General features: G+C 46.7%; 1 protein-coding gene across 4 annotated transcripts in view; it reads left to right on the forward strand.

The window, feature by feature from the left end:
* Positions 1-6,747: 6,747 nt before the first annotated feature.
* The window catches only part of KCND3 (potassium voltage-gated channel subfamily D member 3), a 133,807-nt gene continuing 126,024 nt past the window's right edge, over positions 6,748-14,530 (forward strand). The window contains exons 1-3 of one of the 4 annotated variants that reach the window (XM_076357715.1): positions 7,336-7,404; positions 8,201-8,244; positions 12,143-13,327. In XM_076357715.1, the coding sequence (XP_076213830.1) occupies positions 12,219-13,327 (1,109 nt within the window). In that variant the 5' untranslated portion in view covers positions 7,336-7,404; positions 8,201-8,244; positions 12,143-12,218. Of the gene's footprint in view, positions 6,783-7,084; positions 7,159-7,335; positions 7,405-8,079; positions 8,245-12,142; positions 13,328-14,530 lie in introns of those variants that run through there. The other 3 variants (XM_076357716.1, XM_076357717.1, XM_076357714.1) reach the window with 3 other exon arrangements.

Genomic DNA, 14,530 nt, shown 5'->3' on the forward strand with positions numbered 1-14,530 from the left:
TAGAAACAGAAATTCACCCCTGTACAGATCACGGCCAAAGTGCTGCATGAAGCCACCAGGCTTCGGAAGGAAAGGCAACACCCCCACAAAAAAAAAAAAAAAATCACAGGGTGAGAGGTCTAGAGCCACATTTAGGAAAAGGGGAGGATGGGGAACGGCAGCCTCAGCTTTGCTCTCTGGGATACACCAGCAGCCCTTCTCCAAATCCATGCTCATGCCACCCTGCAGCTGTGCACATGGGGAGGGTTCATCCACCCCTGCCCATGCCCGCACACCTCGAAGCTGCCCCAGCCCAAGCACATTGCATGGGGAGAACCTCCTGCTGCCAGCGGACAGGACCTCTCCATGCGCCAAGGTGAGGGAAGGGACCCAGCAGCCCCACCGCAGGAGCCCAGCATGGCTTTGACAGCACAGAGAAGGCTTTCACCCACCCTCTCCAGACCCCTGAGAGCCATGGGGGTGAGCGAGCACCTCCTTCCCCCCACCCTAATCAAGAGGTTAGCTGTGGCTGCTATCCCGGCTCTGCCGCCTATTTCCCTGAGTGTGCTTCATCAAACCCTAAATGGAAAACAAACACAGGCTTCCTTCCCAAAAAAGAGAATTCACTGAGGAGATGAGATTTGCATCTAGAAAAACAGCAATTTCCTCCCAAAGCAAGAAAATACAAAAAGTGGATACAAGAAAAAGCAGCAGCAAAGCCCTTACGACAGGCTCTTTCCGGGAGCCCCTGGTTCCTCCCTCTCTCCCATGTCCTTGCACAGGCACCTCATCAGCAAGGAGCATCCCACCACAGCCCGGGCTGCTCCTGCTGCCTTTTGGGAGGCAAAACTCCCACTCCAACCGCTCAGAAGGGCACGAGAGCTGGCGGGGGGGAGAGTGGGGGAGTGGTGCTGGGGTCCCTTCTACCTGACAGCTTGTATACTTTCTTTTACCCACAAATATTTTAATGTTTGCTGTCTCTAATTCAAAAGACCTCCAAAGTTCTCCAAGTGCTGCAGCAGAAGTATGTAAATTTTTGTATAGATCTGAAATTCGGGACTAACCTCGTAGACGTGGGTCCATGGCCACCAGCCACCGGCATGATGGGCGAGCGCAGTGCCATGCACGGGGCGGCGACAGATGGCAGGTCCTTGCAGTACGAGCCAGAAGCGAGCCACAGCTCTGTAAATCTGATATGCCACACAGGCACCGTAATCCAATTAACTCTTCGTCCTGCCTGTCTGGGCCACGGCCGCCCAGCACTCGCTGCCTGCGTCCGGAGGAACCTCTGCCACGAAGGTGGGAAAGCTCCTTCCCCGGACACAGGGACACCTGGAGAAGCAGCCTCAGAACTTGCAGGGAGAAGCTGGCAGCCTCAGCCTTTTATCATCTCCCTTCCCAGCCCAGGCCACACTGATTGATGCTGTAACATAACGATCTCACATGGTGAATAGCTTATAGCAGGCAGGTGAGCTTAAAAAAAAAAAAAGAAAAAGAAAAAAGCAAGGCTCCTGGCTCTTACTGGCCGTCCCTGTCACGCTCTGACATACATCTGTGTACAACACTAACACGTGGGAGCAGCTGTTTTCTACTCCAGTTTGCCCAAAACCAAGTAACCAAAGTGCAGGCCTTGGGTGGAGGAGACCCCGTTGTTTTTGATGCAACTATATACCCTATACACCGGTCAGCTGAACAAGGACGCTCTCTCTCCCAGATTTCTCCTCCCTGCCCCCATATCTAATACTAATAAAAAGGAATCATGCTAGTATAGGATTCATTCCCCAGACAATAGCTAGGCAGGCTGTATATTGCTTTATGGCTGTTGACTTGATTTAAAATGCACTCCTAGAAATGAAAGAACAACTCCTTAAATTTGCAGTAAATGTATAGTTCCACAGATCTGATTTACTGGTTATGAGCCACCGAAAAACTGCAATTGCAATTTATTGTATTGTTGACTCTAGCAGCAAAACCTTCAGCACCACTCTAGCTCTGGTAACCATTCCAAACCTGATAATTTAACATTAATCATTTATTTCAGGTTGGTTTGTGGGGTTTTTTTTGCTTTTCTTTAATTGGTCTCTCAACTTCCAGGAGATAATGATGATTGCTTTGATGGTGACCGGTTAACCCAATGTGTGTGAGACCAAAGGAGTGCAGGTGGCTTGTGCTTTGCTCAGTTCAGAGCTTTTTAGCCTTGGTTGACTCATAATTGCAAGATTTCCCAACTGGCTGGAGGCAGATCATTGCAAGAGAGACTTGCTGCGGAGCAGTCGGATAAGGAACGATGTGTAAGGTCGTGCCTGGACTGTAAGACACTAAAGCATTAGCGGTAAAGACTACAGCAAAGCAGCAAAGAATTCATATGCTTTTACAGAGCTTCTAGTTTCAAGCCAATTGTCCTAATTTCCCTCTCATTGACATCGCTCCGTTCTAACTCCCTTGTCCTCGGTGAATGTACCACCGTACTCTACTGTACGCAGTACAAGCAAGAGGCGCATCAGGCCTCTTGCTGATGCGTGGTGCTGATGGTACAGCAGTACTAGCGAAAAAGTGCTTCAAATTCAGGATGGCGAAACTGGACTTCTCTGGCACCGTTCTCTTCAAGGCATAAATAAAGGCAAACCACAGGCAGTATTGTCTCACAAGCAGACACGGAATACCCAGGCACACTAATTCACTTCTCTGCTAATTGATCTAACAGCATCACCTTCTTGCAGCTAACACATCTCTCTATCTGCTCCTGAGCAGCCCCGCGTCCTCTGCTCACTCCAGCTTTGCTTTCCACTTTGACCTTCCCTCATGCAACACTCCTGCTCTCATCTGTAATCAGGAATGTTAACTCGAGACTCTCATTACTTAAATGTTTGGATGTTGATAACGTGCAATATGGCCAATTAAGCACAATCCCCGATGAGCTGTTGCAGTGAGCAGCATTGCAAACCAGCATTGTTATTTCACTCACCGTGTGAAATGAGACTGGAAGAGCGAGCCATGGTACGCACCGGGGAGAGACAGAGGACAGTGGACAATAAATCAAAGCCCTGATTCAGTATCACTACTGTCCTTCAAGGGCCTTTTCCCTCTACTATCACGTGTGATCTTTTCTTGATTCATTAAGGTCAGCTAGGCAGAAAATTTTGCAGCTGCTGGCTAGCTAGCAGAGCTGCTGGACACCATCCATGGCTCTTTCCTCTTCCCTTTTGGAAAGAAGTGGCAGAGTGCAGCTGCCTGTGAGGCTTTATTTCGGGTTGGAAAATCTCCAAGCATAGAGGGGGAAAAAACTGAACACGCTGTAAATCGGGGATGGCCTTGAACCAAACCCCCTGGTTTCCAAGTACCAACAGGCACTGACAGATTGCAGACCGAGACAGGGGTATGGACTGTCCATCATACACCGATGTCTCTGATGGATGGATGGGTCTGAGAACCGCACAAGGATGCAAACAGTACCCCTGTAAATTCTGCAGTGTGCCCCAAAGTGGAGCTAATACAATCTGCAGTCATCCTAAATAAATCCCCCAACCCTTAACATCTCCCTGCATTGAGCCTTCTTCAAAAGGTGCTTGAAAATGAGTCACTTTTTCCTTTGAGATTTTTTTAAGCCAATAACAAGATCCCCTTAAAAACTCCCGAGGGATGCTGAGAGAATTTGGGGTTTATTTTTTTTACAAATCTCTATAAAATGTTTCAGATGCCAGTTCTGCAAAAAACCTAAAGCAGAACTGTGTTAGGAAAGACCATTTATTATGGCCACTTTCCAGATTTAATAGTCTAGTTTTCCTTATAAGAAAGACTGCAAAATTTTGATCCAAATCCAATTTTTGGCAGTATTTTCTGTGTCAAAATACATTTTTCACCAGAAGTGTGCTGATAAAAGAAGATTTAGACTAGCCCTAGTGAAGACCATTTCTGCCCCTGAAGTAGACACTGCATTTTCCAGTGATAAAATATATACATGAGAGACTTACGAGTGAGCAAGATACTTGAACTCCTTATTTTGCCATGCCTGTGGCATGAAGGCATCTGACTTCAAGAAAGGGGCAGATATTTTTTAATGTATTTATAGGATGAGACAGAAAGTGCCTTGTGCCTTCCTTCATTTATTCGTTTTTAGGACTACCTGTTCTGTGCATTCGTGTACCATGACAAGAAGCCCAAGAGAAATCTTGGCGGGTGGATAGTTGGAGAGATGGATGGGTGAAGTTTTGGAGAAATGCCATATCAGTTTGTTTTACTATGCCAGAGTGATGGGTAGACAGACCGACAAACGTGTAACTAGATCATTCTTTATACTTCTATACAACTTATTTCCTTCGGGAGTCATATAGTCATTTATAAATATTTATATATTCCAATAATACACTTTTTGTCGGTAAATATTATTATACTCCTTCTTTAGATGGAAACGAGAAACAGAGAGCTTAAGAGACTTAGCCAAGGTCTGAGAGAGATTTTGAAAGAAGCAGAGATCTATTCAAGCAGCTGTGTTTTCCAGGCTGTTTCAATCACTAGACCACATATATAATTTTAAGGTTACAAAGACTGACTCTTTCGCATAATCATATTAACGATCTTTCTTAAATCTATGCAGGCATTTTCACAAGCTTGGGTGCAAAGCAAGGAAACTGTTGGCACAATCTATAGGACATAATCAGACTACAAAGCTACAACGTTATGGCGAGCTGTAATTTCAAGCAACCGAGCTAGCTTTATTACTGCAACTGCCATTACAGAATGGTTATACAGCATGGCCACGAAGTCAATGGGATATTTAGATGAGGAATTAATGCAGGATAGCGCCCAGTGTAAAGAACAAACACAATAAATAAAATACACTGTAGAGGCAGTGTAGAAGAAATGGCAGAGCAAAAACATCAAGTGAACTATATTTACTATTGATATTTAACCACGCATAGTTTATTCCAGTTGTTTCTCTGTGTATATGGCTTGTTTTAATACTGGCAGGTTCTACTTTTCAGTAATAGAATGAGAAAAAGTTGTTCAAAAAGTTTTAATAAAACCTATAATTGGTGTAGTGAACCTAAGGAGACATTCCTAGAAAGAGAGGGAAAGGCAGAAAGAGCAAAAGAGAAAGAGGGAAAGACCGAGAGAGTTAAAGAGAGAAAAAGGGAGAAAGAAACAAAGAAACAAAGAAAGAAAAAGATAAATAAAAAGAAAAAGAAAGAGAGAGAAGGAATATTTTCACACCAGACTGTCTGCAGCTAGCTTGCTTTTGACTTTCATACTCTATTTAAAAATACAAAATCGGGAGCATTGACAAAGAGTTCCCAAATTAGCTTTTTTAATAGAGATCGGAAGTTAAAAGGGGGCCGAGTCATGGGGGAAAAGCTATTCAGAATCACAGCCAGGCCAGAGCCAGCACAGAGAGAGGCCAGAGCACGCCTGAGTGAGAGAAGAGAGTCAGTACGTTTTATGAAGAGATGACATTGTAAATCACAGAAAAATCTCTTATACCAGTAAAGCCAAATGACATTTCTGGTTTTGCTTTCTTCTGAGCATCTGCAAGAGGCAAAGAGCAAGTGGAGCTGTAGGAAGTACTTTAAAGAGTTCTGAAGACATCTAATAGAGATGGATTCTGGATGCTTTGCTTTGCTTACATTCCTGCAGCCACCGAAAGTTTCTCATGGAAGTTTTAGGATTCACTTTGCACACAACTACTCGTGTGTCCAGCATACAACTATTAGAATCCATATTCTAAAGATTGTAATACGCTGCATTGTTGTTTTAACCTCATTAACTAGTTGGCAGACATTGTAATGCAGCTTACAAATATTATTGGGGGAAATTGTTTTGGGGCAGGATTACCCAGGACCTGACATTCAGAAATTAGTATTATTTTTTAATAATTGCACTGAGTTACCAGCGTTTAGGCAATGTTGAGACTCTAAACTGGACTGATCAGGTTTCTGGTATCAGAGTTTCCAGTTTAGATTTTTCCAAACCAGGCGATCTGAGTGTTGAAATGTCTGAGGATTTGGGGGTTTTTTTCTTTCTTTTTTCTTTCTTCCCCCCCCCCCCCCCCCCCCCCTTAAATAAGGCCTTGGTTTAAGAGCTCTCAGAAGAAAGCCATGTTATCATGTAGGCACACGGAATCACCTGGAAAACGGACCCTGGTTAGTGACGGCTTTGCGAAGTCCCTGTTTCCCCTATTTTAAATCCACAGAGGCACACCGGACCCCCCCCCCCGCCCCCCCCCGCCTTTCTTTCCTCTCGCTAGAGGCGATACACCTGGAGGAGCGTCTGCTGGGCTTTGCCGGTGGAAAGCCTTGCAGCCACCCCAGCGGGGGTCCCGCACCCCGCCGGCCGCCTCCCGCCCCGCGCACCCCTCAGGCCCCGGGCGCTGCCGCACGCCGGGAGCGGGGGCCGCCTGCCCCGGCCGCGCCGCGCTCGCTCCGGGTGACACCTGCCGGCGGCTCGGAGGGAGGGAGCGGGGGGGGGGGGGCGCGCCCGTCTGCGGGGGGAGCCCCGGTCGCCCCGGGCCCCCCGGCCGAGCGCGGAGCCCCCGCCGCCGGCCCCCGCCCGCCGCCGGCCCCCGCCGCGGCTCTGCCCGCGCCGCTCCCCGCGGAGCTGTCCGCGCCGGCGGTGCTGATCGCCGCTCTCCGCCGCCGCCCCGCGCCCGCGCGCTCCGCGCCGCCCCGCGCCCGCCCCCGCGGCCCGCGGCGCGCCGCTCCGCGCTCCCGGCAGCCGCATGGCAGCGGAGGCGCTCGGCTGGCGGCCGCGGCCGGGAGCGCCGGGCGGGCGGGGCGAGGCGAGGCGGCGGGCCGGCGCGCCCTGCGGAGGTGAGGGGGGCCGCCGGGAGGGCGGGGAGCCCCGGGCCGGGGCGGGGGGGACCGGCCCCGGTGGGGGGGGGGACACCTGCGGGCGGGGAGGAGGCGCGCCGGCAGCCGCGGGGGGGGTTGGGGGGGGGGCGAGGGGCAGGAGCAGTGCCCCCGGCTCGCTCCCACCCCCGCGCCCTCCTCGTCCTCGCCCCCGCTCCGCACTCTCTCACGCTCCTCGCCTCTCCCGCTCTCCTTCCCTCCCTTCCCTCCCTCGTTCCCATCTGGTGGCCGCACAGACCGCTCCAGCCCCTGAACTCCCGGCGATAGATTAAAGTGTGATATTGAGCTGTGGAAGGACGCGAGGCAATGGCGAGGCAGCTGAGCTCCTGTATTTCATGTATGTATTTGTCTTACTTTATGGAAGTCACTAACTATCGCTGCGGCGCATCAGTCATTGCCAGGAGCTGCCCGGCAGAGCAGGGCATGACTGGTTTGCTCTGATTTGGGCTTATAGTTATTTATTTCATGGAGATTCACCAGCAAACAGATAAATGAGCAAGGATGCCAGGTCTCTGAGCGTGTGGAGTCCAACTTCTGACCGCGGATGAAAGAGGGATGCTGAGGTGGTGTGGAGACAGGACTGGTAAGAGCTGCCAAGGAGCAGGGCAAGCGAGAACAGCAGGACGAGGGGGAAGGGGGACAGGTGGTGGGAAGGAAGAGGGGAGAAGGAGAGAGGGAAAGATCGGCTTAAGTCCGAATTATTTATTTTTATTCCTGAATGTAGCCTCCTGCCCTGGCTAAGGTGTTGCTTGTAGGTTTGTGATGCCGGAGGAATAGCTCATTTTCTCGTCCAGGAGAAGGGACCTCTCCTGCATGGTCCCCGCCTGCCCAAGAGTCAGGGACACAGAGGGAGCTCCGAGAGGGACCAGTGAAGTTCATCCTATACTTTCCCCCCTTGATCCCCCCCCCTCTTGCCACTGCCGGCACATTAGCATGCAGGGTAGGCTCTGGTGTGTATTTAATGACTCCATTTGCCGGTGTCTCTGTTAGCTCACACCGCCTTTCTTCAGTCTCGCTTTACAGCCTTGCCTCCCTGGGACCAGCTGGGTCCATCTCCCTGCTGCGTCCACCCGAGTGGACTCTCCAGGACCCGGGTGCCGTTTCCAGCTCGCTTAGGCAGCGAGAGCAAAGCTCCAAGCAGTACTGGAAGGGGAGGGGGCAAAACGAAGCAAGCTCAGGCGAGAGAGGCAGGGAGAGACTCTGTCTCGGCAGTAATGAGGGAGAAGCTGTTTAGTCATCTCTCTATATATACTTTCACAATGATGATCACATTTACTGATTGCTTCTGACTGCATTTAGAGAGGGAGTCAAGAGGCAGGCAGCACAGTTCACCTTTTATCCTGAGGAGTGATTGCTCCCCCTTCCTTCCCGTTCCCCAGATTTAGCCCTACTTTTGGGCGCTGAGAGCATCTTTCCTTGCCAGGTAAGGCATCGCTGCGAGCCGAAAACGCGGGGCTCTCTGGGCTGACTGGGAGGGAGGGGAGAAGTTTGCATGCATTTATCCTAAGCCTGTTGCTTTTGCTCCCAAATCTCTCCAATGGACTGAGGGAGTGAATGTTTTGCAGAAAGTTTTATTATCTGATGTGATTGCGAAGGGGAAGGAATATGTGACTGACAGGGGATATCAAAGCTTTGGCTGACATATTTTGCTTTAAAGCAAATATATCTTTGCTGTCTGAGCCTGACCCAACAAGGACAGGAAAGGAGAGAATGAACAATTTCAAGGCTCTTTACTCCCATTAGCAGTGTCTCGTCAAGAGCTCACAGTATGTTTATCAGTCGTATTTTAAATCATCCCTGTCTGCTTCCAGAAAGGGAACACCATGAGATTTTTGTTTTGTTTCTGTTTTCATGAGACTATGAAGAGACATTTATTAAGTACGGCGTTGCCGGCAGGAGCTAACGTGGCAAGAATCCATCGTTTATTTCTTGACCCTTTCGGTGAATAGAAATAACTGTGTTCTGTAAAGTTTTCCTCCAGAGCTTTACTGACCTAGCCGTGCCTGTCAGGTTTTTGTTTGAAACTGGGATGAAACCATGGTGCCCAGGAAGCGGCTGCAGCGCAGACGACCTGCGGTAGCCAGCGGTGGACAGGGAGGGACTCAGATGGGGTCGGGAGTCCTGGGAGGGGGACGGGGGGCTCATGCCACAGGCTTTTCTACCAAATTTCCTTGCACCATTTCACTGACCTCATAATTACCTAAAGAAAACAGATTCTTTCCTCTATAGATGCTGACTTTTTTAAGTCAGGAGGAGACATTATTTTATTTCGTGTACCAGGTCTTCTAAACGTCATCAGCAGGGTACCAATCTTTTGTTAACTGGTTCCTTTCAAATTACGTACAGAAATTACAGTAATTAAAATTAGAAATATGTGTATAGCTAAATATATGCTTGTTAGAATTGAAGTATGTCTGTTTGCTGTGCGAGCTGAAGAGACTGTCGACTGTACAGTATATTTTGAGCCCAGCCAGTTGCTTTCCAGCCTAAAAAGACTGGTTAGCAGTTACCAAAACCCAGACGTACAGAAAAGGAGGATTCTTTCCATATTTTGTAGATAAACTAGTTAGTTCATATTTTTTTTTACTCAACTTAGTTTGTGCAGCTCTGAATTACAAATCCAGTCCTACCTCTCTCCATTTTCTGTCTTACTTTGGGGCGGGGTAGAGTTCCAAGGACTCACGGACAAGAAAAAGCAAAACCTCTTCTGCCTCTTGGTCCTTCCTCGCAGACAGTCAATTCATAGCCGAAAAAGACTCTCTTTTTGCGTATTTTGAGGATGAAATGGGACAGATTTAAGGCAACTTTGAAAATCAAGCCGTGTGCACTAAGTTTTCTTAACCAGCTGCATTTCTGTCACAGAGAAATGAGAACTAAACTTCCACAGAAGAATACCCCTCTCTTCCTCTTTTGCTTCAACCTCCTGTCCATTTCACAGCTATTTATAGCTTCCCCACATATACTGCCAGCATGGAAGGACTCATTTTATCTTTAAAAATTGATTTAAAAATGTGTAAGTCACTTATGAGTTACCAGCGCATTATTAGAACAATTATATGTGAAGTATTTATAGTGCCTCAGCAGCTAATGTAGGTAACCTGGAATTTACAACCAAAGTTATAAAAGTACAGAAGAGATTTCTAACGAGATTCCCCTGAGAAATCAGGGGAGATGAGGATCCAGTGTACTGTAGCTGGTCAGGTCACCGTACATCACCAGTCACTCCTGGTAGAACGACTGTGGTGGTGTCGCTAATTGAAATTAAAAAGCGAAGAAGACAGTTTACCAGCAGGGAAAACAGGAACAGGATGCATGATCTTGATCTCTTGGTTATTTGCCTGTATATATTTGGTGATTAATGAACGAAATGGTTCGCATTTTGCTGCCGCCTGTTTTGCAGTCCTGTTCTTAACGCAGTGTTTCATGAAAGTTAAAAGATGCACCACTGCTGCTAAAAGAAATCGGCAGCTCTGCTGTCTGAGCCCACCGAGTCCCTGGAGATCGCCTTTCAGCTAAAGACCAGGGCGTATTTTCGAAGTAGCGCAGAGAAAGTTTGCAGCGCTGCACTCTGCCTCTTCCCCGCGCAGATGAAAGAGCCTGGTCTCCAGGGCTGTCAGTCTGGCACTATTAACGCAATAAATTCCCTCTTTAGGGGGAGAGAAGAAATAGTGCATAGTAATATTGAACAATTCTTTATAGGAAAATATTGTGGGATGTTTCCTCCAGTGCCATGTATATAAGCAAAGCGTCTCCTTGGGATAAGCATCACTGTGGATTATTGTGTGTTTCATAATTACAAAACCTCTTCCAGCAGCAGTAAGATGCTTGCACGAGGGATTTCAACTGTCCTTTAGATAGTAAAATTGCACAGAAAGATACTCCACATTAAGGTGATGAATGTTAATGTGCCCTGAAGAGGAAGAGCATTTCTGTGAGCAGTTTAGTCATTTTCACCACAGATTGATTCCATCATTTTTTATTCAGTATTTTGATGGCCTGTTGAAATCAATAATGCTGCAGCCTTACGGGCTGGAGTGGCAGCTTTCATATAATTAAAAAACTTCAGAGTAAAACTGCCTAGAAGGATACCATGTAGAGGGTATAATTAGGCTTTGAGGGCCTGAGTCAGTGGAATCAATGGAATTTCCATTGATAAATCAACTTTTGATAGGGCCCCTAATGCATCTTATATGATAATGGCACCTTTCACCAGATCATTTTATGGTAGAGTTAGAAAAACATTAGGGAAGTGAAAGTAAATACAAGTTAAAACAGAAGTTAAATATTGTAAGAATTCTGACCAAAGACCAAAAAGAAAAAGAAAATTCATGGCTAGATCAGAACCACAGTAACTACTCTAATTTCAAGAGAAAGCTGGCTTCCAGTGGCTGAGGATCTGGACAACTTGGGATATTTTTCATCTAAAAAGCAAGAGTGCTGTGAACATATTTCATTTCAACCTAATAGTCCTTCAGTTCTTAAGCTGAAGGACTTCTGCCTCTGTTAGCTAGGAAATAATCAAGGTATCTTCCTGCTGGAAGAAAGTTGTCCAACTTTGGAGGCTTCCCTTGTTCCGACGTTCTTGGCACTTGGTAGCTTAATCCATCAGCTTTCACCCCTGGGATTCAAGCTGACTGTTGCTCAGATATTCTGAGCAGTGTTTCCCTGAAAGTCAGAATTTTCCTCTAGTCCGGTGGAGGGATGTAATATTTCACAAGAGTGAAACCCATCTCTAAATGAAAGAGACCAGCAAAAAACCGCTGCTGAGGCCAGGTCTCTAGCTAAAGGTGGAAGAAAACTAATGAAAACAGAGAAGATCTTCTGTTTCTTTCAACTGAAAATGTTCTTAGTGCAAGATTCATTTCATATTGAACTTTTTTAAGACTGGAAACCCAGCTCAGTCCGGCCGTGGCTTTTCATGGCATACAATTTCATTGGGTGATCTGCAAGCTGATTTCACTGGAGTTCCCAGCTCTTTCTTGACAGCTGTAGTTAAACTGATGAGCACGTGAGGCTTACACCTGGGGAATTATGGATTAGTCTTGTTTGTAAGGAAGCAAATATAAATTAGTGTGTTTATGCTACTTTTAAAATGCTTTTAATGAGGAATCATTTGCTATTCAAAATTTCAGTCTATAATAATGTCATAACCCCGCTGAGCTGATTATCATGTGCCTTGTTTAACATCATTCTTCAAATGGGAGATGACTGCAAGCCAGTTGTTTTAAATTCTTGTGTGTGTACTGATATCTGACTCTAACACAATGGGGCAAGACACCCCGCTTGACTGTGTGTTGTTTTTATTTTGTTCTGTATTTTAGATGGAACTGATCTGACTTCCAACAGGTCTCAGGAGCAGCCTAACTGTCTTCTCCAGTAACAAGGCCTGGGGTCATCATGGCAGCAGGAGTAGCAGCATGGTTGCCCTTTGCCAGGGCAGCCGCCATAGGATGGATGCCAGTGGCCAACTGTCCCATGCCACTGGCTCCAACGGAGAAAAACAAGAGGCAGGATGAGCTGATCATTCTCAATGTGAGTGGCAGGCGTTTCCAGACCTGGAGGACTACACTGGAGAGATACCCGGACACTCTCCTGGGCAGCACCGAGAAGGAGTTCTTCTTCAACGAAGACACTAAGGAGTACTTCTTTGACCGGGACCCTGAGGTCTTTAGGTGCATCTTAAATTTTTATAGAACTGGCAAGCTGCACTATCCCAGGTACGAGTGCATCTCTGCTTATGACGAAGAGCTTGCCTTCTATGGGATCCTCCCCGAAATCATTGGGGACTGCTGCTATGAAGAGTACAAAGACAGAAAGCGGGAAAATGCGGAGCGGCTGATGGATGACAATGACTCAGAAAACAATCAAGAAGGGTCCATGCCATCCCTGAGCTTCCGACAGACCATGTGGCGAGCCTTCGAGAACCCCCACACCAGCACCTTAGCCTTAGTCTTTTACTATGTCACCGGTTTCTTTATTGCTGTCTCTGTGATCACTAATGTCGTGGAAACTGTCCCTTGTGGCACGGTGCCTGGAAACAAGGAGCTTCCATGTGGGGAAAGATATGCTGTGGCTTTCTTTTGCTTGGACACGGCTTGCGTGATGATTTTCACGGTTGAGTATCTGTTGAGACTCTTTGCGGCCCCAAGTCGCTACAGATTCATTAGAAGTGTGATGAGCATCATTGACGTGGTGGCCATCATGCCGTACTACATTGGCTTGGTGATGACCAACAATGAGGATGTCAGCGGAGCCTTTGTGACACTAAGGGTTTTTAGGGTTTTCAGGATTTTCAAGTTCTCTCGCCATTCCCAAGGCTTAAGAATCTTGGGCTACACTTTGAAGAGCTGTGCCTCCGAGCTTGGCTTTCTCCTCTTTTCTCTCACTATGGCAATCATCATCTTTGCAACTGTGATGTTTTATGCAGAGAAAGGGTCCTCGGCAAGCAAATTCACCAGTATTCCTGCTTCCTTTTGGTACACTATTGTAACCATGACAACACTGGGGTGAGTATTACTTTTTCTTTTACTGAGCAGCAGGCAAGCATGTACTAGGAGCTTGACTTCAGTTACTCCTAAGCATTTTCTTGGGTGCGTGTTTGAAAAGGGGCTGGAACTGTTAAGGGCTTGATTGTTCTTTGCCTTACAACTTCTGCAATTTATGCTTATGTGAAGTTGTATAAAACAGAAAAAGCACTTACACCCACTTGACAAATGCTTGGCACAATGGTAAATGAGTGCAGGAGGAGCAAGGCTGTGGAGTAGCAGGTCCTGTTTCGCACTCCTGCAGGAGAGAAAAGTTAACATGAGTGCAAGGGAGCTGTCAACTAGAGCTCATGTTTTTTTCAGACGTTCATTCGAGCCATAGATTTTAGACAAGGTTGCTGATGTATATGTTGTCTCTTTTCGTGATGTCGGTCATTGTTTCTTCACTTGACGCGCCAGAAATTATAGATTTGCTGAATTCAAATGGATATTGTGGGCCACTATACTCCTGAAAATACTCTGTGATCTGCAGGACATGATCTGGTTTTTACTTAATTGAGCAGGATACGGGCTTCTTGTCTGTGTTTAGTTGTGAGTTTAAGAAATAATGCAAGTATGCTGTAGCAGTTGCAGTAGAATTTCAAACATTCCCATGGACAGGTACAAAGATAATGATATCAAAGCAAAGGAAATGTAGCCTGGAGGGCACTTTTTTCCCTTATATTTCATTTCTGTCTTACAGATGTTTCTACTGAGATTATAGATTTGAGCTTCTGTTGCTCTGAACTAAAACCTTTGTAAGCAGAATGACCAAGCCCTCACCCTGACGGGGTTATGTCAAAGAAAGCAGGCATCACAGGCTGCTGCTTCAGGCAGTCACGAAGTTATGATCAAATGCAATCTCTTAATTCCACACATCAGAGCAATGTACTAAGTTTATAGTTACTTTGCAAAGAGTTTTCCCACTGGAGAGTTCACACAGTTTAATATTCAGATACAGACAATTCTCATTCTTGTAATATGGTGACCACTTTTTCTCTAAACTGCTTTTGATTTTAAACACTTCTCTGTGCCTATTATACATGAACAGGCTCACAGTAGCACTTTTAAATTATTAAAAACATAATTCAGCTGTCAGAAAGGCGCAGAATCTGAGCATATGACAACCGCAAGTCTGAATTTCTTCATTAAGTGAAAATGTAGAACATGTTTGTCATAGTCACC

This window comes from Aptenodytes patagonicus, chromosome 22, assembly GCF_965638725.1.
Source record: "Aptenodytes patagonicus chromosome 22, bAptPat1.pri.cur, whole genome shotgun sequence".
Classification (NCBI taxonomy): Eukaryota; Metazoa; Chordata; class Aves; order Sphenisciformes; family Spheniscidae; genus Aptenodytes; species Aptenodytes patagonicus.